This window comes from Bubalus bubalis, chromosome 15, assembly GCF_019923935.1.
Source record: "Bubalus bubalis isolate 160015118507 breed Murrah chromosome 15, NDDB_SH_1, whole genome shotgun sequence".
NCBI lineage: Eukaryota > Metazoa > Chordata > Mammalia > Artiodactyla > Bovidae > Bubalus > Bubalus bubalis.
Window position 1 is genome coordinate 48,679,267 of NC_059171.1, and position 25,904 is coordinate 48,705,170.

Consider the following 25,904-nt stretch of genomic DNA (forward strand, 5'->3'; position numbering starts at 1 on the left):
AAAAGCAGAGACATTACTTTGCCAACAAAGGTCCATCTAGTCAAGGCTATGGTTTTTCCAGTGGTCATGTATGGATGTGAGAGATGGACTATAAAGAAAGCTGAGCACTGAAGAATTGATGCTTTTGAACTGTGGTGTTGGAGAAGACTCTTGAGAGTCCCTTGGATTGCAAGGAGATCAATCAAGTCAATCCTAAAGGAAATCAGTCCTGACTATTCATTGGAAGGACTGTTGCTGAAGCTGAAACTCCAATACTTTGGCCACCTGATGTGAAGAACTGACTCATTTGAAAAGACCCTGATGCTGGGAAAGACTGAAGGCAGGAATGGGAGTGGACGATAGAGGAGAGATGGTTGGATGGCATCACCAACTCTATGGACATGAGTTTGAGTAAACTCTAGGAGTTGGTGATGGACAGGGAAGCCTGGCGTACTGCAATCCATGGGGTCGCAAAGAGTCGGACATGACTGAGCCACTGAACTGACTGGAGAACAGTTTGAACAAATTCCAGGAGATAGTGAAGGACAGAGAGGCCTGGCATGTTGCAGTTCATGGGGTCACGAAAGAGTCGGACACAACTTAGCACCTGAACAACAGAGCTACCTAAGTTTAACCCAGGAACCGGAAGGGCTGAGATGTTGAACTGTCCCAAGGAATTAGCACTGTCTTTCTTGGGCATGTTTTGGAAAAGCAGCCTGTCTGCTAAGTGTCTGCCATCCTTGACTCAAACCTATTTTATAGTCAAAGAAGCTGTGTTGGAGTGCTTGTGTGACTTTTCCAAGCTCATGCAGAAAGTAAAAACTAGAGTTTGTGGTGAAGTTTGTCTTCTATAATTTCATGTCTGTCATTCTTTCCACTACTGACCAGATGGGGTCCCCACTGTGGCCTCTGTTTTCACGGATTTGGGGTGTGTGTGTGCGTGTGTGTGCCCCCATGTGTGCTGAAATGGGGAAGGTGGACAGGGCTGGCCCTCACCTCTGCTAAATCTCTTCCTCTTCTAAACCCATGGGGAGCACACAGGTGGTCATCAGCACACCCCTTCTGGGCATCAGCTTTGTCATAGATTACAGGAGACCCGCCTGCCAGCAAATCTCCAGGGGCCTTTCGAGATCTGAATAGTTTCCCTCAAGCCCTTTATGCAAAGTAGCTACATAAACAGAAGTAGAAATAGTTATTGAACCACCATGGAATTTCCTCCAGGAGAGCAACATTTGGTTTATTCACATCTTGCAGGACAGGAACGAGGAAGAAGGCACAAGGATGTGTCTTTGGACAGTACTATTACCTTGGATTCTTCTCTCATGAAATTGTGGTGTTAGGACTGGAAAGTGTCCCCTCAAAATTCATATATTGAAGCCCTAATCTCCTGTGTGACTGTATCTGGAAAGAGGATTTTAAAGAGGTGAAATTAAATGAAGTCCTGATGGTGGAGCCCTGATCTAGTATGACTAGTGTTTTCGTAGGAAAAGAGCCCCGCCCCTGCCGGGAAATGTACACACAGAGAAAAGGACATGTGAGGATACAGAAGAAAGTGGTCCTCTGCCAGCCGAGGAGAGATGTCTCTGGGGAAACCATACCTGCCGATACCTTGGTCTTGGACTTCTAGCCTCCAGGAGTGACAAAGTAAATTTCTGTCATGTAAGCCACCCAGTCTGGTGGTCTCTGTTATAGCAAACAGATAAAGATGGTTTTGGGTTTCCCTGGTGGTTCAGCGGTAAAGAATCCACCTGCCAATGCAGGAGACGTGGGTTCAATCCCTGGAGGAGGGCATGGCATCCCACTCCAGTATTCTTGCCTGGAGAATTCCATGGACAGAGGAGCCTGGTGGGTTACAGTCCATGGGGTCATAAAGAGTTGGACGGGACTGAGCACTCATTTACAGATGGTTTCCTTCATTATCCAGGGGTTGAACTGGCAGGTCCCAAAGTTCTTTGCTTTTTTTTTTGCTTTACTATTAACGTTCTGAGCTCTGGACATGTCACAGATGGTTAGCCTCTCTATATGAAGGGGAAAAAGCTCCTCAGGAGATCTAGAATAGAAGGAGGTATATGGAACTTGTCAATCAGAAAACTTGAGGTCTTGGAAGGTGGTGAGGAATTCACCAAATTTCATGGTCACCAAAGAATTCAAACTTCCTTCTTTGGGGAGGGGAGTGGCGTATCCTCTTGCTTTTGAAAAACTCCCATTTCTGCTGCCTAAGACTGGCTACATAATTTGCAAGTTCAGTGAAAAATGGGAACATGGGGTCCCTTGTTCAAAGACTACTGAGAATTTCAAGATGGCAACCGTAGAGAATTCAGCCCAGCACTGGCCCCTTTGTAGCTGCCCAGGCTGCCTGCCCAGGGAAGCCGCCCTCGACTGCCTCTGCTACACCCCTCTGGACACCAGTGAGGCAAATGCGTGCTGAAATCATCAACTGGAGAATGTTCTATAACATACACTGACTTTGGATCAATTTTCCAAATAAGGATAATGTTTAATCATATACATTGAGGGACTTCCCTGGTTGCCTAGTGGTTAAGGTTCTGTGCTCCCAATGCAGGGAGCACAGGTTCCATCCCTGGTTGGGGAACTAAGATCCCACAGGCCACAAGGTGTGGTAAAAAAAAAAAGTGAAAAAAGAAATTATGTACATTTAAAAAGAAAAAAGAAATTATGTACATTTAGATCAGGACTCCATTTTACTGGGATGAGTGTACCACAGAAACTTGGTTAAGTTCATTTCTCTGAAACGGGTAAAGTTTAAACTCCTTTTATTTCAAGAAATAGTGCCTCTAGACTTTCCTGAAGCCAGAATTGTTCTATAAAAGTATCACAGAATATTACACAAGATTTTAAAAAACACAATATGCTTCCTAATAACTTGAAACCTTTTTTTTACAAAGCACGTCATTCATGACCATAAATATGTTTCATCTGTCATTCAGCTGGTGACACACACATCTGATAAAGAGTTAATTTTAACATATGTACAGAGTCTATGATAAAGACAAAGTTATCAAAGATTCAACTCTAACATATCAGGTTTTCTTTAAAAGAGTTTACCTTAAACACGTAAAGGTAACATAACTTACCTATGCATTTGATTATCTAAAAATAAAATGAAAATTACCATTAAGCTAAAAAATACCTTCTTGGGAAGTTGGCTAGGATACTGCAAACTCTCAGTGAGGTAATAATCCTTTTGCTGGTACTGAAACATCTAAATATGACAAATATTTTCAAGAACACAGAATTTCAAAAGCAGTTTTCACTTATGCCTTAAAAAAAATCAGAACCTGGTGAAGGCCTTAAAAGTAACCATAGAACACATATGGTGCATTTAAATTATGAAACATTCATGAGTTTGTTTTACTGAAAAAAAAAAAAAATTTTTTTTTTTCTTATATAAATTCAAAACTAGATATATTTTCTCAACACTTAAGCTTACTAGCCAGGTCAAGAAAACAAAACAAAGATTAAAAAAAAGTCTTCAGTCCTTTTATCCTGTTAAGCAAATAATAAAAATTTAGCAGTTTTAAAGCAGATGATGAACATTTTGAGGCTAGGCACAGAGAAAGCAGGCAATCTTTGTTTTGTTTATTTGTTTATTTTTACCGCCAACATCCTTAGCCATGCCTTTCTGCTAATCGATTTTAGCAAGTCGAGGTAAAACACATGCATTATTTTCTGGCAAAAGCGTACGCTGAACAAGATGTGATGATACTGTCTGTCATTCCTGGGGTCCATTTTCCTTTGTCACACTGAGAGCAAGCAGTGACACTGTGACAAGCCTGGGGGAAAAAGTAAGACTAACCAAACAGACATGGCATTCCCATCTCAAAGTGCAAAAATCACTGAGCGAAAAGCGAGGGCACTGAAAAATTCCAGTGGTTAAAAATGAATTGAAACCACAATACGCACGCAGTGGAAAACAGATTGAAATTTCACTGAGGATGTCAAGTTTCAGAAACTCAGAAAGGCACAATTCTAGCCATCTTGATTGGATAACATTTGTATACACACATCCCTAGAACTTTCAAAGGTTAATACTGTTTTAGTGACCCCCCCAAACAAACAAAACCCCACAAATGCACCTTTCTCTCTATTCTTGACAGTGACTTAGAAGACCAAGTCCCTAGGTGCGTGCCGCTCGTGTCCGCACTGACTTCCACTGCACAGGTGTACCTGGGGCAGTTTGGAATGCTGGCTGTCATGATCACCTTTATTAGTTTACTAAGAACAAATTAAAAAAAAATACTGTGTTTAGGGTAAGGCCACATGGCATCTAATCAGAGGAGAGTGGAAACGAGGCACTGCCTTCTAGACTCTGTAGGCTCCCAGCCCTGTGGTTCTTCTCCACTTGGTTTGACATCCTCTTTGTGATGCTGGAGGAAACAGGCGGCCCCCCGGTGGACTCTCTGATCACCAGATCAGTGGAGTTAACATCAGGACGTGCAGAAAGAAGCAGCTGATCTTTGGAAATATCTTCCTTTGGACGACCATCCTGGGGACGGCCCTTCTGCTGCCTGGGTCTAGGCTGCACCAGCTCTGTCATGCCATTGCCGCTGAAATCAGTTTCAAGGTGATTGATCCCTTCACGCTCCATCCATTTGTCAGTTTTATGATTTCTCCAGTGTTCAGAATCCAAACGATGAAATTCGGGAATGTCGTTGTTCCATTCAAGTTGACTGTCTGGACTGAATGTTGGTCGGCTGGAATGCAGGGTGGGAAGGTCAGCCAGCAAGGTCAAAGGAGGCGCTTCCCTAACCCTACCCCTGGGGTCTTCATCCACCTCTGCTGGGGCTGAGAGGTCAGCAGACACAGCCAGGAGCCCATCACTTGGAGCACTTTTAGTCCCATTGGCTTGGTTTTGCTCATGGTGACTGTTCAGCAGTGCAAATACTCTATCTACATCCTTCAAGTAATTAGTCCAGTCAGCCAGACTAAGTCTATAGTTTTGTCTGTCCTTGTAGGCGCTTCCATTCACGCTGTATACATCCTCCGGGCCTTGCCAGTTGCTGTCTGCAGTGAGACTGGGCAGATTAACCTTCCCATCCATCCCATAACTGTCCTCTGTGAAGAGAGATGAAGGTGGATCATTAGTGAGAAAACATGTTCAACCTATTGAATAAGCAACTTGCATTGTTTTTGTGGCACAAAGCAATTTGAAATAAAACATGGAAAAGTATGTGTCTCTAGTAATTTGTTATCAAGGACTGGCCTCAGGTTACAGAAGTGACTGAATGAGAATGAACTTTGGAAAGAAGGCTGAACGAGTGAGGAATTCTATAACAGGCTTGGCTGGTACTGGGAATAGACTGGTATTACCTGTCAGGGGGCTTATGATTTACTCCTGGCTCTACTCAAGTCACCGATGGAACCAGGAAATCAAGTGTGTTAGTCTCTCTGAGTCTTGGTTCCTCATCTACCAAATATAGCTATGTGTTAAAACCTTTATTACATACAGAGCTGCTAGATGAATGATGTTTCAAAGTAATTTAATGTACTAGACAATACTTTGTAAAATATTTTTATTTTATTATTTTATACTCCTTGACAGTATAAAAACACATTTGAATGCAGTTAAATATTTGCATCTATTTAACTTCAAATTAGATAGATCTGTTTCTTTGATTTTTTTTTCTTTGCTCTAAAACTTCTATCCTTTAAAGAAACCAACCACTGAGTGGTTTTGCACAGCATTCAATGAACCCACCAGCTTTCTTGCTCTGATTTTTCTACATCATCAAAATGACTATAGTTCTGCAGAAAACAATGTCTTTTCCCTAGGTGTGCCCAAGTACCACTTAAGAAGAGGTGGCCTAGATGAAGGCAATGAACTACCTAGAAAGCGATACAGAGAATCCTAGAATCTTCAAATTACCTGTAAGTTAAAAAAAAAAAAATTAATACCAAATGCCAGTAGAGCTGTGTGTCACACTTTGGGCACCAGCCCTGGGAAGACTATACAGAAGAGAAAAGAAGAAGTGAGAATGCAGTCAAAGATAGACTTGAAACCATTGCTGGAAAGAACGTCAACCTGTGGTATAAAACCCTGTAGAGTCTTGGTAAACTGTGGTTGCAACAATGAAGAAAAGACTGAAGGGAGCATGAATGGAGATGACAGTCTTGAAAGGCATCACTTTGGGGGGAAAAAGGATACAAAGGAAGAGAAAAATGGCCTTCGAAAACTGGGTGATAAAGGAAAAAAGAAGCCGAAAGGGTGCAATTTCAGTCCTGTAATAAAAAAGAGAAACAGACAAACTGGAGGACACACAACCTCTTACAACCCCATCCCCAAATAATAATGCAATAAAAAGTAAAAAGAAAAAGTATGCTTGGTTACACTGACAGAATAGGATCTTCTTAAACTAGGCATCTTGGAAATACTTGAAGTCCCTGAAATTAATAAAAGCAGTCTAAATGTAAACAAAATTATTACAAAAGAACATAGAAAAAAAGTATAAAAAGTCTACCATCTTATGAAAATGCCCCTGCCAAAATAAACCCGAAAGTGAAGAAAACCATAATGTAACACTGTTAAGTAAATGAAATCTTCTCAATCAAGTATCCCAGGATGTGAAAGCCACCTTAGATCAAACATTAGAGTATGAACCGAGGATCGTATATCCAGCCAACCTCTCCTTTAAGTATCAAGGCTACAGAAAAACAGTTTCAAACATGGAAGAATGCAAAGAACATGGAACACATCAGGTCATCTTGAACAGTCTCCCAGAGGGTGAGTTTCATTCAATCAAGAAATCACTGGGGAAACATCAGCAAAAGGATGGGTGGTGAGCGTTTAACACATTTATCAGATCCAGGAGTGAAACAAAATTAATAAGGCAAAGAACAGAAAAATGACGTATCTAATTCATAAATATTGATAATAAATCAAAACCCTGTTGTTGTTTTTTAAGAAAAAGGATCCCAACAGTAACTAGCTCACCTAATTATGAAAAAAGGGACCAATTTCAAATAGACAAAATAGAAAATGACAAGGCAGAAATAATGATTGAAATATACAAAATTTAAAAAGTAAACAAGTACTCTGCAGATATCAAAGCAAATCAATTGAAAAAACCTAGATGAAACAGATAATTGTCTAGGAAAACATGTTTTATTGAAATTGATCCAATAGAGGTAGAAAGTTTAAACAGAACAAGTCCCAAAGAAGGAAAATAAAGTTTATTACCTTTATATAATTATATAAGTTTATAAAAACTACTTAAGAACTTTCTATCAGTGTTATAAGAACTACACTACAAACAAGCTTCCCTGGTGGCTCAGCAGTAAAGAATCCACCTGCCAATGCAGGAGACACAGGTTCAGTCCCTGGGTTGGGAAGAGCCCCTGGAGGCGGACATGGCAACCTACTCTAGTATTCTTGCCTGGAGAATTCTACGGACAGAGGAGCCCAGCAGGCTACAGTCCATCGGGTTGCAGAGAGTTGGACGTGACTTAGCGACTAAAACAACGAACAATAAAGAAGCAACAGGTCACTATAGTTTCGCAGGAGAATTTTACCAAGCCTTCAAGGAAAAGAACATCTCAATGCTATACTAACTGTTCCAGAGCATAGAAGATCAAAGAAAACCCGGAAGCTCTTTCTATGAAGCAAGTCTAACCTTGTTCGCTGTGGCAGGCAGAAGAGTGTATTCATCTTTCAAAGATGTCCACATCCTAATCCCCAGAAACTAGGTATTGTTGCCTTACATGCAAAAGGGACTATACAAATTCAAACTAAGTTATGGATTCTGAGGTGAGGAGGTTATCCTAGCCAGGTGGGGCCAATGTCATCCCAAAGATCCTTTTTAGGAAAAGGAGGGCAAGCGAGTCAGAGAAAATGTGACCTTGGAAGCAAAGGGGTATGTATGTTGGCAGGGGAACAGGTAGGTATTGAGACTTGAAGACGCTGAATTTTCAACTTTGAAGATGGAGGAAAGGGCCGTGAACAAGGAATCCAGGAAGCTTCTAGAAGCTGGAAAAGGCAAGGAAATGGACTCTTCTCTAGAGGCCCTAGAAGGAATACAGTGATTTTAGCCCAGTAAACCATTTCAGACTTCTAACTTCTAGAAATGTCAGAGAATACATTTGTGTTGCTTTAGGGCATGGGGTAGGTATCACTTGATGGCGTGGTGGTAAAGAATCTGCCTGCAAAGCGGAGATGCTGGTTTGATCTCTGGGTCAGGAAGATCCCCTGAGAAAGAAACGGCAACCCACTCCAGTATTCTTGCCTGGGAAATCCCACGGACAGAGGAGCCTGGCAGGCTGCAGTATATGAGGTTGCAAAGAATCTGACACAACTTAGCAGCTAAACAACAACAGGCATGGGGTAATCATGAGTTATGACAGTGATAGAAAACCAATACCTAAAAAGATAACACAGCATAAACACAAAGACAGTTTCAGACTGAATCATTTATAAGAAGACACAAAAATCCTAAATAAAATATTAGTGACGAGCATTCAATATTATATTAAGAAAATAACACATGACGGTCGAGCAAAATTTATTCCAGAAATGGAAGGTTAGTTGGTCTACTCTTAGCAAATCTATTAACATAACATATCATATTAGTAGATCTAAAGAGAAAAATTATCTGAGTAACTCCATAAATACTGAAAAGGTTTTTGACAACCTCAACATTCATTAAATACTAAAAACACTAAAAAATACTAGAAAAGAATTGATGGCTATTTCCCTAACATAACAAAAACATATATATCTTAGTCCTAAAGCCCGCTTCTCACTTCACTTCATGGAAAAATCCTGAAATTACTTTCACTAAGAACAGGGACAAGGTAACATTGTACTGAAAATATTAGCTTATTCAATTAGATAAATCGATGAGACACATAAATGGGAAAACAAGCAAAGCTATCTCTGCAAATGTTTGACAGTATACCTGGGAAACTGAAGAGAATACATGACAAAGCGGACTGAAAAACAATTTACAAGGTAGTAGGTAGTAAAATTAATGTACAGAAACCAATAGCCCTCATACACATAAACAATTATCAAGTAGAGGTTTTAATGGTGGATGAAAACTTTGTTTATGTAGTTACAAAAAAGATAAGGTGCTTACAAAACACTTAACAAGAAATGTGCAAAACCTTTAAGAAAATACTTTTTAAAAGCTCCTGAAATTCAGACCCATAAATATACTTGACCAAATGGAAAAATGTCCTTTGTTTGACAGAGCATGACAAAGATATAAATTCTTTTCAATAAACAATATTTTATAATAACTATAAATATAGTTATAACTTCTAAAAATTGTGAATCACTATAAAGAACACCTGTAACTTATATAATATTGTACATCAACTATATTTCAATAAAAAAAAAAACAAAACTCTTCCTGACAATTCTTTCAGAAACCAGATAGAAAAATGGTCAAAGGCAGAACCAGATAGTCTACAAAATATGCCAAATTTGCAGTTAGTGTGAGTTAACAATTCTGAAATTCCTCTCTGTGTACTGCAGCATTTAGAAAATGACTGAATCCACTGAGGATAACAGGAACTGGGCTCCAGGGCCCGCCTGTCCCTGACGGCACACTTCTGTGCAGGGTGCAAACCGCACAGCGCCACCCAGTGGCCCTGGTCCTGACTCACACTCTAACAGCCCTAACGCAGGCCCCCTTCATTGTCTTAGGAAGCCAACCTCACCTCCAGACCCTTTAACTTCAAACCCTGGTCTTCACTCGTCTCTTGGTTGAGTGCCTTAAAGAGAAAAGTCCAACCGTACTAGCAAGGCATCTTGAAAAGAAAATGGAGCCCTGAGATGTGACCGAGAGAAGAGAGCTTTCTTTGGGCAACACAGAAAGTTAGTCACTCAGTCGTGTCTGACTCCTTGAGAACCCATGGACTGTAGCCTGCCAGGCTCCTCTTTCCATGGAATTCTCCAGGCAAGAATACTGGAGTGGGTCACCATTTCCTTCTCCAGGGGATCTTCCCGACTTAGGGATCAAACCCAGGTCTCCTGCATTGACAGGCAGATTCTTTACTGTCTGAGCCACCAGGGAAGCTCAGGACAACATAGAGCAGGGCAGTCAAGGCTGCATTTTTTCCTTTTGATCTCAAGAGATTCCGGTGGTTCAGAGAACACATTTGTGTGCTGAACTCTGGGTTGCCAATGAGTGATGATGGAGATGGTGCTGGCTCTGATAAGATCTCTTTTTGGGTTTCTTATAAAATACAGTGGCATTCTTTTATCATTTACTATCCCCTTTCACATACCACTTTCTTCATGTGAATTTTTTGCACCCCCATATTATTATACCTGACTAGTAACACTCATCATTCCTGGGGCTTGCTATACGTCAGGCTCTGTCCTCAGTTTCTGACTAGCAAGACTGGGATTTGAACCCAAGGCAGGCTGGCTTCAGCATCCGTGCTCTAACCACAATCCCGCACAGCGTGTAACACACGGCTCTATCACCCGTAACTGTCTGCAAGGCATGCGCTGTTGCCACAGGGAAAAGTGAATCAAAACGAGCAACAGGGGTTCCTTAAAAGACTGAAAGTAGAGCTACCACATAATCTAGCAATCCCACTCTTGGGCATATATCCAGAGAAAAGTTTAATTCGAAAAAATAAATGCACCCCAGTGTTCATAGCAACACTATTCACAATAACCAAGACATGGAAGTGATGGAAGTGTATATAGAGGAATGGATAAAGAAGATGTACATACATAGAATAGAATATTAGTCGTAAAAAAGAATGAAATAATGTCACTTGCAGCAACACGGATGGACCTAGAGATTATCATACTAAGTGAAATAAATCAGAGAAAGTCAAATATCATATGATATCACTTATATGTGGAATCTAAAAAAGGGTTAGGGTTAGGGATATCACTTATACGTGGAATCTAATAACAATAAACTTATTTACAAAACAGAAACAGACTCACAGACACAGAAAACAAAGTTATGGTTACCAAAGAGGAAGGAGAAAGGGGAGGATAAATTAGGAGTATGGGATTAACAGATATCTGTATAATATAATGGCAACCCACTCCAGTGTCCTTGCCTGGAGAATCCCTGGGACAGGGGAGCCTGGTGGGCTGCCGTCTATGGGGTCGCACAGAGTCGGACACGACTGAAGCGACTTAGCAGCAGCAGCAGCATATAATATAATATAATACAGATAAACAACAAAGTCCCACTGTATAGCACAGGGAACTATAGTCAATATCTTATAATAACCTATAATAGGAAATAATCTGAAAAAGAATTGATGTGACATGAAGCCTAGCATATAGCATAGATGTGTGCTCAGTTGTGTCCAACTCTTGGTGACCCCATGGACTGCAGCCTGTCAGGCTCCTCTGTCCACGGGATTTTCCCGGAGTGGGTACCATTTCCTTCTCTGAGATATACGTATAAAACTGAATTGCTTTGCTGTACACCAGAAACTAATACAACATTGTAAACCAACTATAGTTCAAGAAAATGAAAAAGTCAACTTTACATGTAAAAAGAGAAAAGCAAAAGCAATGTGAACAGGAGGTATGGTTGCTGAGGGTGGGAACAGTGTGGCCTGCGGGCCTGCAGGGCGCGGACAGAAGTGTCAGGAAGCAGCCGTGCCAGCGTCAGGCTGCCAAGAACTGACCGTCTGGCCCACGCAGCCATGGACACACACCATGACTGCCAGAGAAGCTCATCAAAGGTCAGCAGCGTCAGTTTTCACAGACAACAAGAAAAATAAACACCCCATTAACCTGTGGATCCTATTCTATTTTGCAACACAGAAATTATTACTTTCAACTCAAGCCAACAATTATTTCCTGAGTCATGGCGGCCAGTTTACTGAACTGTATCCTTACCGTGAGCTTGTCCTAACCGGAAAACGAATAAGCAAAGCATTTCAGCTGCCCCTGCCTTAAGCAACTACCATGCCAAAAAGAACAACAATAAAAAAGAAATTGAACTAGGGAGCAGACTTTTTAAAGACCTTCTAAATATGTCTAAGGATTAACCCACAAAATTGAAGGCAGTTTAAAAACTCTTCTGTAGTCAGTCTTATACAAGATACATCTTCTAAAATACTCTGCTGAATTTTCAAGTTCCAAATTCTTCACGTGTGTTTGTTATCATTTTTATCAAAGGCTTTTGTAATCAAATTTCATGATTGAAAACGCACTTTAATTAGTTTTCTTTTTTTTCTTTCTTTCTAGTTTTTGGTGGCACTGCTTGGAATGTGGGATCTTAGTTCCCTGACGAGGGACAGAACCCGTGCCCACTGCATTGGAAGCTCGGTGTCTTAACCACTGGACTGCCAGGGAAGTCACCTAATTAATTTTCTTAAAAAAAAAAAAAAAAAAAAAGGATCGAAGCTTCCAAAATCTTGGGAGGACTAAGCACGGGTAAACTGGGACAGTAGTTTCTGACTTTTCCACATCTGCTGCCTGTCAATCCAACAGAATACAATGAACAGGGAAGGCTACATCAGACACTGCCTGTAAGTGCCCAGTGGGAGCACAGGTGTGACAGGTTGATGCTTTCCTGTTTCATCATCTCCTGCCTATCATGAGGAGAGCAGCTGAAAGGTAGTTTACACCATGGATTATGCGGTGGTAGAGTCTGAAAAACCAGTCATTTTGAGTTAAAGAGGATCCTTAAATTTGTCCATTTGTAAGGAATTTAGAAGGAAAAGAAAAAGCAACAGGTAACACAAGGTCACCGCGCACACAGTTTCGTGCCACGTTACCAGGGAAGGGATGACATCAACAACCAAAGTCACCAAGGGCGTGCCAAAATGACCCCAGAAACGAGGGATTTGGCTCCGTTTAGTGGTGGTGGTGACGGTGATCAGGGCAGGGGGAGTCCCAGATGTGCGCGCTAAGTTGCTTCAGCTGCATCTGACTCTTTGTGACCCTAGGGGCTGCAGCCTGCCAGGCTCCTCTGTCCATGGGATTCTCCAGGTAAGAATACTGGAGTGGATTGTCATGCCCTCCTCTAGGGGATCTTCCTGACTCAGGAATCGAACCCTGAGTCTCCTGCACTGCAGGCCTGGAAAGCCCAAATCCCTTTAATCATGACTGGAATGGAGATGACATTCTTCATCTCAGAGCTATCGGGGGATGGCTTGCGAAGAAGAACTCTTCCTCAGCTCCAACCAGACTCGTGTCTTGATCTTTTACCTCTGTCATGAGAAACATAAAAGAGGGCCAGACGGAACATCCCTTGGCTGTAGAATCGTGTGCCTCATAAAATAACTGTAAAGTCAATGTCCAGTGTGAGGTCCGCTTAAAATGCCCTGTTTGAGAAATGTCTTAAAGGGGCCCCCAGGAAGCAGGCAGATGAGTCCCAGTGTGTGAGATAGTATTACCTCACCGGCACATGGCCCGGGGGGAGACCAGCTTAGGAGCGGGGTTTTCTGTTCTGTCTTATGCATGCTGGGGGCGGGGACCCAGGGTGGGTTTGGGGGCAGAGTGAGGAAAGGGAAGAAAAAAGACAAGAGGGAAGAGAGAAGACAGAAAGAGATGGTTATCACGGATCCTCAAAAGTCCAAGTTCCTTTGTCTTGTTTGATGCTTACACCTTCCCCACCACCACCCAGCTTCTCCTGGCACCAATAAACTGACCTTTAAAAGAAGGGATCTGACAGCTTCCCAGATGGTAAAGAATCTGCCTACAATGCAGGAGACCTGGGTTCGAAGCCTGGGTCAGGAAGATCCCCTGGAGAAGGGGATGGCAACCCACCCCAGGATTCTTGCCCGGAGAATCCCATGGAAAGAGGAGCCTGGCGGGCTACAGTGCACAGGGTTGCAAAGAGTCAGACACGACTGAGTACAAGCACAAGCAAGCACAGTATATGTGTGGCTCGCCTGTGCTAAAAGAAAAAAGGAATCTGAGACCAGAGCTCAGAAGGCTTGAGGGAGGGCGGGGCCACCAGCACATCCCGAAGGGCAATATTCTTCGGTTTCTCTAGGACAATATCAAAACGGGTGACACCAACGAAGTCCATGTTCCTTTGATGGAATCATTTCTCCCAAGAGGATTCATGAACTGAGGCTGTGCCTCAGTTTCCCCTCAGTAAGGTAGTAAGGACAGGTCCCTCCTGCCCCACACGGCATGCTTCTGACAGACCTGCCTGAGGTCTCAGCAGGGAGTAGAAGGTCATGAGCAAGGGCTGACCCCGTCACTAGGTGTTTGGGGTCCTCCTCCCCGACCCCAGAGTACAGGGAAGCGGGGGGCTACTTGGGGGCGGGGGCGAGGCTAGAGGGAAGTAAGAAGACGGCCCAGGGCTGGTCTTCAAGCTTCTGTGTGTCAGGCACTATTGTCTCCATGATGTGCTGAGACCTTCCTGTGCGTCTCGACTCTAGGTTCGCTGACCCCCACTTTCCCCCTTCACACACCACCACCCTACAGAGCTTCTGAGCCCCAGCGTGGCTGCTTTTATCACCGCAGCTAATTAAGGACCATGAACAAGGAAGCGCCTTGTCTTTCCTCCAACGTCAGCTCTACCACGCTCTTTACATTCCCACGATCCCTTTTGTGATACTGACGTCGCATTTCATGAAATCTCTAACTTGTTGCCATGACGCCTCTCCAGCAAATCGACGTGTAAGAACCACCAGGAAAATAATTCTCCCTGCTTTCTCCCAGGGCTCCCGAAGGTCATTCTGTGTTCTCCCCCTTCCCGTCATTCCATGCTGCCAAGCACCATCCAACAAGCACACAAGCACGAGTGAGTAAAGGCTCTGAGACACATCTGGTTGTGACAGTGAGTTGATTTCAAACAAAAATGACAGATCCGTTCCCGATGACACAAGACGGTGGAGAGAGCTGTTAGAACATGCATGCACCCCAAGCTATGCTCTGAGCGACAAGGTGAGGGGCGGAAATGAGTTAAAATGGTTCGATCATGCAATTATTGGGAAAGAAGCTGCCAGGGAGAATAAAAAAGTCTGAATACCTGTGCAGGTCATAGCTTCCTCCATCTTTATTTCCTGATGTAGGAAAATATAAGAGTAATTTATGTTAGCTTTAGAACTCATAAAACCACCCCCTCTGTCCTGCTTCATGCACAACCTCTAAATCCTAGAAAGAAACATATCGTGTGAAATACAAACAGCGTCGGAGTCCAACAGAGCTTTTCTGTTAGGTTCAAAATGAGGATGGAAAGCTATAAATAAAAAAAGGGTTTAAAATGAAACATACTGGAGTTTACATGAAAAATAGGTGGGGGTGAGATAGGAGAGTCCATTTCAAAGTAATAAGACGAGTACTTCCCAAAGTCCAAGTAAGTCTCAGGAATAGTTAACTTTTGGTGACTTTAGACCAAACCTTGGAAAAAAGGGCCGACAATCATCTCTCTTAGGAATCGTCTAGAAGTGGACTGCTTGAAGTGTAACAGCAAAAACAGGCTCCACCTGGCACGTCACTCAACCATTCAGAGGCTTGATCAGGTTTCACTAAGTACAGCTGCCATGTCATCACCAATAAGAGGGCTATGAGCTTCGGGGAAGAGATATCTGGGTGTCATATTTCTAGTGCCTCTAATGGTTGTTCCAGTTTCCAGGCTGTAGGTTTTTTTTTTTTTTTTTCTTCAGGATTTGAGGAAAAGGTCAGATACACCAGATATCTGAAAAGATTTAAGTTGAGTGGAGCTACTGACCAAAAATCTGGACTCTCCTGGCTGGTGATGAATTCCACCAAGGCATGAATGGAGGGGTGGGGACTGACAGCGGTGATGGGACCGCCCACGGGATGTAGAATTTTCAAGCTGCAACTTGCAGTTTGAAAGCCTCCGGGACCCAATACTGGTGGAAGTGACTGGTGACGATGCTGCCATTTCAGGATGCATCCTGGCTTCTCATCCCCATCACTCACATGGCCCAGGGAGCTGCCTGCTTTTATTACTGGTGATGCTGCTGATGCCGACTTACAGGGGACCCACAGAGACACAGGCCCTTAAGGGCACTGAGAAAACCCAGCTGCCAACAGAGGAGTCTTGCAGATTGCTCCCCACTGCCTATGGATCCAGGCTTCCCAGGTGCCACTAGTGGTGAAGAACTCCCCTGCCAATGCAGGAGACGTTAAGAGACACAGGTTCAATCCCTGGGTCAGGAAGATCCCCTGGAGAAGGGCATGGTAACCCACTTCAGTATTCTTGCCTGGAGAATCCCATGGACAGAGAAGCCTGGTGGGCTACAGTCCATGGGCTCTCAAAGAGTCAGACACAACTGAGGTGACTTAGCACATAGCACAGAGAAGGTAATGGCACCCCACTCCAGGACTCTTGCCTGGAAAATTCCATGGATGGAGGAGCCTGGCGGGCTGCAGTCCATGGGGTCGCTAAGAGTCGGACACAACTGAGCGACTTCACTTTCACTTTTTCACTTTCATGCATTGGAGAAGGAAATGGCAACCCACTCCAGTGTTCTTGCCTGGAGAATCCCAGGGACGGCGGGGCCTGGTGGGCTGCCGTCTATGGGGTCACACAGAGTCGGACACGACTGAAGCGACTTAGCAGCAGCAGTAGCAGCACATAGCACGTGCCTATGGGTCAAACTCTTGGCCCTTTTGGGGTTGACATGTTATGCCCTTGGCCAGCTCCAGCACTTTCTCCTTCCTTCTATGGACAGCTAATATTTACATTTCTATAGGAATTATGAGAAAATCAGTATTCTCATTAACCAGGAAAGAGCTGGGGCAGACACTGGAAAGAACTACTCTCCAGGAGCCAAAGGAGGAATGAGTGAGTTTAGCACTGCAGACAAGGGAGGGAACTTCAGGCTGATTCCGTGTCAGCCCTCTTAAACTTTCAGATCTCAAAACAACATCCTGCCCAAACATCTCTAGTTTCAGACAGGAAATACTGGCAAAAGAAATCTAATTCAGTATGTCACGGGCAGGTATCCAATTGGGTAAGTTTCAAACTCTGACAGGCAGAAATAGGGCATTGTGTGTTTCCATTCTAATTCTCTTTAATAAAAAAAAAAAGGATTTCTCAGTTGACCTAGAGTATCTCTTATGACTGTTGACAGCAATAACAAATAAACCCCTGCCGCTTTCATCCCATCTTCCAATGGATGCTTTCATCAGATACTGAGGTTTACTAAGAGAATGCATCTTTGGGAGAGATGGAATGAAATGCCCACCAAATCTTTGGGGGTATTAAATTTTTCATTAGTGCACCCAGAGCTAAATTTATTGAACAAAGAATGTTTGGAATTGCCTGGAGAGTTTCCCCTATAAGGGTCCCAAACAATATGCTTTCACATCTTCTCTCCCCAGCTATATGTTTCAAAGGCAGAAAACCTGACCACAAAGAGAATTTTCCAGGTGCTACAGGAAGAAAAAAATTCTTTTTTTCTCCTTACCAACTTCAAGGCCCTTGGGTCTTGGGTTGCACTGCTTATACCCTTGGCAGCTCCTGAGCTCCATCAGCTGCAGGTGGAGCTGATTCAAAACGCCCCGTTCGACTGTGTGCACGGTGTTGGTGAGCTGTGGACGAAGAGGCCAGGACGACAGCTTTGAGCTCATGTTCTCCTTATTCCATTTTCAATAGCTTCACAAAATGAGAACATAGTGACTTACCTGATAAGGATCTGTATTCATATCAAAATACTCCAAAAAGCCAGTGGCAAACTCGCAGAATAGAAAATTATGCGTCTCATTAACTGTCCGCAAACACCAGTAGGTGTTATTGTTAGAGCTCGTGCAAGCACAGAAGGATCCCACTGTTGGTAAGAAAGAAAACAAAGGGAAGAGAGTCAGACAAGGTGGCAGCCTAGCTATTTCAACCTTTTCTTGTCTTCACATTTTTAAGTTCATATTTTCTCTCTTGCAAACACTGTGTGGGTGGACATTAAAAGTACTCTATTTCCTCTGCCTTCTCTGTACAAATTTGCTGTGAGATTAGGTGAAGATGGAAAAAAACAGTGGCGACTCATGAAGGTGAAGTTTCAGGCCTGTTTGTCTGCTGTCCCCTAAGTTCTGCTGGGTACTGATCTCTAAAACCGAGTGATGAGTGGGGAGAAGGAAGGAGAGTATCAGAACTCCTATTTATGGTTGTTGTCATTTTTTATAAAAAATGAAAAAAAAAAAAAAAGGTTGCTTAATAAAAAGATGGACCCAGGGCCTTAGCTTGTTCTGAATGTCAGATGGTCAAGTGTTACAAATGGGCCCTGGAAACAGGGGATTCTGCAGTGTAGATGGGCTTGGAGAAGGCCTGAATCCAGCTCAGAGGATTTAAGGATGTAGAAATTTGTAATGTGACAGACTCTCCACAACACTTGAACAGGAGATGGACAGTTACCATGAACAGCTCTTGTACCATGCAGAGGTTCACTGGTTAATTTGTAGAACGTATGTTAAAGAGCTGTCAGATTAAAGCTGCTACTGTGTGTACATGTCCACCCCAAACTCCCTAATGCCCCCCATCCTTCCCTGCTGGCAACTATAAGTTCATTCCTTAAGTTCTGTGAGTCTGCTTCTGTTTTTTAAGTCGTTGTGCATGCGTGCTCAGTCACGTCTGACTCTTTACGACCCTGGACTGTAGCCCAGCAAACTCCTATGTCCGTGGATTTCCCGGGCAAGAATACTGGAGTGGGTTGCCATTTCCTACTCCAGCGGATCTTTCTGACCCAGGGATCGAACCCAAGTCTACTGCACCTCCTGTACTGCAGGTGGATTCTCTACCACTAGGCCACCTGGGAAGCCCATGTAAACATAAGTGCAAACACAGACACTGAAATCAAGATGCATGAAAACAGAAAGATAAAACAAAAATGGTCATAAGATAGGCCCTCGGTCTCCCTAAGAATGGTCTGTGGGTTCCTTGAAGTCTCCAAATTTAGTTTGAGAAGCACTGACCTGGGAGCCTACTGCGATCCTTTCAACTAGAAGATCTGGTGTTTTAGCTACTCTGTGGGCTGGCTGGCCTTCATGCGAGAAGCTGGTATTATTGAAGGGGACTGAGAATAAATCCGACAGAGTCTCTGCATTCAAGGAGTTTTACTTCCTTTTGTGATATGCAGAATGTGTTCTTTAAGAAAGCAGAAACGAAGTATATTCGGGGTAAAAGTATTCATCCATTTATTCAGTTACTTAGTGACGGAGCAGTCTTGCAGGGCCAGAAGTCTGTCAAGGGCTGGGGACCTTGTGAAATATCATTGGGAGAAAAACCCATGGAGAGCTTGGCATTTTCAAACAAAAGACCAAAATAAAAATTTCTAAAGAAAAAAAGTAATTTAGAGGCAAAAATGATCCTAGTTGTTGGTATAGAAAAATGATATGATACTTTAATCTAGAATCTTTCTAGATTCCTGGATTCAAGCTGCTGAATTCCTTAGTCTAAGTAACTGGGTGAGCTGCTGGCTGTCCACATGGTGGCAGGAAGTAGCATTTTTCTTTTTTTTTTCTTTTGTCAGCACTATGCAGCCTGTGGGCTTCCCAGGTGGCACTAGTCATAAAGAACCCGGCTGCCAATGCAGAAGACATAAGAGATGCAGGTTCGATCCCTGGGTTGAGAAGATCCCCTAGAGGAGGGGATGGCCACCCACTCCAGCATTCTTGCCTGGAGAATCCCATGGACAGAGGAGCCTGGAGGGCTACAGACCATAGGGTCACAAGGAGTCAGACATGACTGAAATGACTTAGCATGCATGCATGCATGCATGCTCAGCATGTGGGATCTTAGTTTCCTGACTAGGGATCGAACCCTGGCGCCCCTGCATTGGAAGGGCAGAGTCTTAACCACTGGACCAGCAGGGAAGTGCAGGAAGTAGCACTTAGATGGAGCGACTCACGGTTCCAGAACGGGGCCGTCTGCCAGTGGCTGTTGTCGTGTGTGAAGCAGGTGAGGCCGGGGAGGCTGCATTCCTCGCCCTTGCGCTGCCTCCTCTTCTCCTTCCTCTCTTTCTTCCTCCTGCGGTTCTCCTTGTAAAGCTGCAGTTTGCTGTCTACTTCTTGAGCGGCTTCTCTATTTCAACAGAAGGGACGTTTAAATGATCAGAAAGCACTTTTTCAAGTAAGAACAGGTTGCTATGAGTCTCACACACATATTCAGGCATAAGATAATGGACACACAATAATAGATCGCCTTAAGTTTTCAGGGCTTCTCTGGTGCCTCAGATGGTAAAAAAATCCTCTTGTGATGTGGCAGACCTGGGTTTGATCCCTGGGTCGGGAAGATCCCCTGGAGAAGGGAATGGCAACCCACTCCAGTATTCTTGCCTGGAGAATTCCATGGATAGAGGAGCCTGGTGGATTACAGTCCATGAGGTCGCAGAGTCAGACACAACTGAGCAACTTTCAGTTTAAGTTTTCAGAGGGCCTCAAAGCATGGAATATAATCAGTGATATTGAAGAAAAACTCATTAAGTGACAACACCCTTAGCATTTGACTATCTCAACAGGATCAATATTTTCTTCCTTATTGAATGCAAACGTTGATGGAAATAAATGTCAATGTGAATCAGAAGATTCCAGTAGCCTTGCCCTTTGGACAAGTGGCTCAACCTCCTGGCAGCTCAGTATCTATCAGCCATGAAATCAATGATTGGTTGGATTAGATAACTTGAATTAAGTTTCTAGAATTCTATTGACAAATCCTACAAAACAGGCTTGGAAAGAATTTTTTTTAAAAGTGTTTTTACTTTTTCAATTTTTTCATGAAAGGCTCAAATTTTGTTGAGGCTCAAATATTAAATTCCTCTTATATGCTAATTTTACTATTATTTTAAAAAGATGTCGATTTCTTCCAGCTTTCAGAATTCAACATGATTGCAGGCTGCTCTACAGAACACAGGGACCTAATTCAGTGAGTCCACGTGTCCTGATCACTGCCCACAGAAAGCAGTGCATGGAGGACAAGGCAGTTACCAGCCAGTGTATCGTCAGAGGGAACACAGTGTATTGTCAGAGGGAACACGTGGAATTAGATTAGAGCCCCATGAGATGCCCCCTCATGGGATTCCAAAAGCAAGGATTGCCTCTGTCCCTTGGCAAGATGTGGGCTTGTTTTCAACTTCTTGAGCTAACACCCTCCCAGCTGCATCTACTTTTCTCAAGCTGCATCACTTGGAACAGAGTTCCAGTCCCCTTTCAGAAACGCCCAGCAAACAGTCCCTTCACTCCCAGGAAATGTAGCAAATGGTTACTCACTTGAATGGGTGAAGGTGGCTCTTTAATTTCTCTTGCTTTTTCACACCTTTCTCTTTGTTGTAGTAGCTGCAGGCAATAAGGTTAAAAAGTGAGTTTGCTAATCATGCATTTCATCAAATAGTTCATTTATAAAATGGAAGCAGAATGGAAGGTAGGCAGTTACTTTGTTATATGTAACAGTCTTAACGGGACTTTTTTTTTTAACCTTCTGTTGGGTTTATGACATATTTAATTTGACTGAAATGGTTTAGATCGTTATAATATGCATTAGGGAATTCCATTTATTAAACTTTCTATTGGTGAAACAGAGGCGAGCCTCGTGCGCGTCACTGAAGCTTGTGTTTTGAAGATGATTGTGTGTGGGACGCGCACACACACCTCTGTTTACTGCAGCCACACTCCTCAGGCTTCCTTCTCTTCAGATGCCCTCTTACTTCTCTCAAATTCTTAATTTTATCTTGCAAAGCTTCAATCTGGAAAACACACACACCAACAATGACATCGTACGGTCAAGATCTTCTATACGAGGTAACTTTCTTTCCACCCTGTTTTCCGTGATCCATAATTACAGCTATTCATCTGAGATAACAGTTTGGAAACAAGCTGAGCACAGACTAGGTCTACCTCTCTATACTGTCCAATGTGTTATAATAAGCATTAACAGCTGGCTCTTTCATAATCGAATCATTCTGCTCACAGATATTTCAAGAGGTCAGGCTTTTCTGTCTATTTTGCTTTCCGTCAGGACTATCACTATCACTGGAGAAAGAGAAGCACCTTGTTCTTCTATTTTCCACCTAATTATAAAAAAGGATGAGTGTACACAGCAGGGCTGGCGAGCAGAGTTTGCAACTGGAATACACCTGCCAATCACGTGGCTACAGCTCACCTCTTTATCAATGAAGGCCTTGTGGTCCTTCCAGGCTCTGGCTGATTGATAAAGTTCTCTCTCACAATGGATTGTATCATTTGGAAGAATAAAGCACCTGCAAAAACAAGCTACATTAGAAATAGGTTTCTAGTCTAGTATCAGAAAACATTAGAGGGACTTCCCTGGTGGTCCAGTGGTTAAGATTCTGCACTCTCAATGCAGGGGGCAGAGGTCTGATCCCTGGTCGGAGAACTAAGATCCCATATGCCACATTGCCAAAAAGTAAAACACAAATAAATTTTAAAAATGCACCTAATGCTGGTTCCGAGGCTCTTTGGAAAACACTTAAAAAAAGGCAAGTAGTTTAAAAAAAAACATTAGGAATAGTAGAGGGAACTTCATTATCTAAATGCTTAACTTGGATGCTAGCATTAATTTGGAGCTGAGCCATAAACAAGGATAAGTGGGAATATTTCCTGGCAACTGGCAAGGTCAGAGGATGGTGTCAGAGAGACATCATCACAAAGTGAGAGGCAATATTCAAGCATAACCCCAAACTCCATTTCTGAAAGCCCCACCAAATACTGTAGGAAAAGAATGAGGTTCTCACAGCCGTAATGGAAGTGACTGACTTGAAGAAATACAGAGTTAGAAGGGGTTTATTCATCCAGCTCATTATGTTATGAAGAGCCTGACTGAGGGGCCTCTTTCAATGTGAAGTAAGAAGCAGCCCCAGGGATGGAGAGCAGGTGAGATGGGGTCGGGGTCTGTCAACACTGAAAGAGAAACCAAGCTGGGTCTAAATCTTTCAGTATCCAACCATAACCATCACAGGAGCCTAGAGACCCTTGTCCCAAAGATAAAAGTCCTGGCAGTCCTCATGGCACCCTGCCTCCCTAAAGATGAAATGAAAAGAAAACAAAGATACTGCTAATGGATTTGGAAAGAAAAGACTTCTCTATCAAGAGAGCACACAGATTTTGGAAAGATGAACAGGGCAGTCGGTCAAAGCTGAGGAGGAGTCATCTGCCCCACCCCACCTCATCTCTGTGATTCTCTGGGATCTGGACAGGTCAGGTGTTTTTGATCTCACATCCATCCCCAATCTATACCATCTTTCTGGAAGCTTCTCTAGGACCCAGAGCCTCCCTTGGGCTGTATTTTATCTCTGAAGTCCTGAGGGTAAACTGCTCTGAGCCACGGTGACCAGGCAGCATGGGGCACCTCTGCAGTCTGGGTAATGATTCGTATGTGTTTTCTAGACCCCACAAAGGTAACTGCTTAAGAGCAGAGCTCCATGCCAGCTGAGTCAAGATGTGGCGGCATCACTCTGTCTCAGGGCCCAGCTGATCAGCCTTCACGTGATACCGACCCAAAACAAAAAGTGTCCAAATCTATGACAGTCTGGATTCCTGTTGCTTCTCACTCAGTCGTGTCTGACTCTCTGTGACCCCAGGGACTATAGCCCACTAGGCTCCTCTGTCCATGGGATTCTCCAGGCAAGACTATTGGAGTGGGTTGCCATTTCCTCTTCCGGGGGATCTTCCCAACCCAGGGATGGAACTTGCATCTCCTTCATCTTCTGCACTGTAGGCGAATTCTTTACCACTGAGTCTCCTGGGAAGCCCCCCTCTTGATTCTTAACCCTCAGTTATCACGTGGGCCAGCACTTGGACACTGCCCTGCTGAGCGATATTACTTTGTGCAATGGGGAAAAATCGTGACAATATGGAGGGATGGCTTTGAACTCAACCCCCGTGACCACAGAGCCTTCTTACTTGTGCGTCACGCGGACGGTGGCGGGCAGGCCCACGACATTGCCGCTGTCCGCCAGCATTGTGTGCCCGTCACCACCGCCAGTCGCCTGGTGGCCTCCGGGCCCCTGGCGGCCTTCATCATGACGCTTGGCAATGTTTCTTGGCCGCAAGACCTGCAGTTCTTCTTCTTCCAGGTTGATGTCATATATTTCGCCTTCAAATTCGACTGACAAGGAACGTGTCTGCCGGGTATGGACAAATCTGGGCTTGTACTCTGGAAATAAGGGAAGACAAGTTATCACGGACATCAGGGTATAGTTTAGGAGGGATGAAAATGATTGCCAGGCTTGGGGAGCATTTTGAGTGGGGTGAGTAGCACACACGGCCTTGCTAGCTGGCCCGAGGGAATTCACGTGGGAAGAGGCAGGCTCTGGTCCAGGCTTGAACAGCGCAGAGTGGTGTGCTTTTCTGGACCTTAGGCCCTTCATCCCTCAAGTGAGGTAGTAGGTGAAGGTGATCTCTAAGACTCTTTCTGCTTACGGTAGGCTGTGAACTTCTACTGCCTTAGTCACTCAGTTGTGTCTGACTCTTTACAACCCCGTGGACTGTAGCCCACCAGGCTCCTCTGTCCATGGGATTCTCCAGGCAAGAATACTGGAGTGGGTTGCCATTTCCTTCTCCAGGGGAACTTCTATTGAGTTGGCTAAAAATTTGTTTGAATTTTTCTGTAAGATGGTATGGAAAATCTGTAAGATGGTATGGAAAACGAACTTTTGGTCAACCCAACATTGTTTTCAATGTGAACTACAAGGCAGTTTGGATAAAACTATAAATAATAGTAATGACTATAATTTAATAAGCTTTTGCTATGTATTATTTCCTTCACGCATGTGTGCTAAGTCGACTTAGTCGTGTTCAACTATGTGTGACCCCATGGACTATAGCTACCAGGCTTCTCTGTCCATGGGATTTTCCAGGCAAGAATACTGGAGGAGGTTGCCATTTCCTTCTCCAGGGGATCTTCCCAACCCAGGGATGGAACCCACGTCTCTTATGTCTCCTGCGATGGCAGGCAGGTTTTTACCACTACGCCACCAGGGAAGACCATTTCCCACGTACATATTTCTAATGCACAATCATGAAAGACAAGTATTATGATAATAAATCCTCACATTAAAACAAAACACGATCAGATTGTCAAACCAGGCTCATGAATGTGGTGTTCTCATCTCTATGTTATGACGAGAAATCTGAGGCTCGAATGCTACGCATCTTTTGCAAGGTGATGCAGCCAGCAGTTGTGGGAGCTTGGACTATAAACTATCAGATTCTAAAGATGACAAAGTCGCCCCTTTTGGACTGGGCTGCCTTTTCAAAAAGGTAAATGGCTCAGATAATGAAGAATCTGCCTGCAACGTGGAAGACCTGGGTTCGATCCCTGTGTTGGAAAGATCACCTGGAAGGGAATGGCAACCCATTCCATTATTCTTGCCTGGGAAATTCCATGGACAGAGGAGCCTGGCGGGCTACAGTCCATGGGGTTGCAAAGAATTGGACGCGACTGCTTGACTAACACTTTCACTTTCAAATGTTCCAGACACCTTCTATTTGCACAAATAATAAGAGATTGCTCTAAGAAAAAAATTGAACTTTGCAAATGCTTTCATCAGCCAATGGACTAATGGCAGATGAACCTGGCAGATGGAGAATAATGCCAGGGGGAGGCCAGTATGCTTTCTGGTCAACATAGACCACTGTCAAAACTCATTGTGGGCTAGGTAAGAGCTTTAACGTGCAAACATGGGCTCCTGCTGCTCAGATGCACTCAGGCTCTGTGAGGGCACACTCAGTGCTCTGATGTGTTGACCTTGCTGCTAAAGTAGGAAGAAAGGGCACACATAGACTGCAGAATCCGAACCGTCTTGCTCTCTGCTGCTCTGAGATGGAATGCCTCTTTGAGGGGGATCACTGAGAGTGCTCACAAATTCCACCGTGACGGAAAAGAGGAGCATCCAACCCCTGTTCTCCACACAGCTCGAAAAAATGGCCCTAGACTTCTCCGGCTTGTGCTCAACACGGAAAAATCAGTGTGCTTTACGGTCAGTGCCTGGGGAGTAACACTGAAGTTCTTGGGAGAGAAGAGGCGGCCTCCACCTTCAAGCTG

The 25,904-nt window shown here is 43.7% G+C and overlaps 1 protein-coding gene across 6 annotated transcripts in view; it reads right to left on the reverse strand.

The window, feature by feature from the left end:
- Positions 1 to 2,736: 2,736 nt before the first annotated feature.
- Positions 2,737 to 25,904, reverse strand: part of SULF1 (sulfatase 1) — a 190,076-nt gene continuing 166,908 nt past the window's right edge. For 4 of the 6 annotated variants that reach the window (XM_025265281.3, XM_025265278.3, XM_044928700.2 and 1 more), the window contains 8 exons: positions 23,762 to 24,014; positions 22,002 to 22,098; positions 21,491 to 21,585; positions 21,113 to 21,178; positions 19,756 to 19,928; positions 17,543 to 17,685; positions 17,326 to 17,449; positions 2,737 to 5,055 (listed from right to left, as the gene is read on the reverse strand). In XM_025265281.3, the coding sequence (XP_025121066.2) occupies positions 4,268 to 5,055; positions 17,326 to 17,449; positions 17,543 to 17,685; positions 19,756 to 19,928; positions 21,113 to 21,178; positions 21,491 to 21,585; positions 22,002 to 22,098; positions 23,762 to 24,014 (1,739 nt within the window). In that variant the 3' untranslated portion in view covers positions 2,737 to 4,267. Of the gene's footprint in view, positions 5,056 to 14,915; positions 14,950 to 17,325; positions 17,450 to 17,542; positions 17,686 to 19,755; positions 19,929 to 21,112; positions 21,179 to 21,490; positions 21,586 to 22,001; positions 22,099 to 23,761; positions 24,015 to 25,904 lie in introns of all 6 variants that reach the window. The other 2 variants (XM_006073114.4, XM_044928701.2) reach the window with 2 other exon arrangements.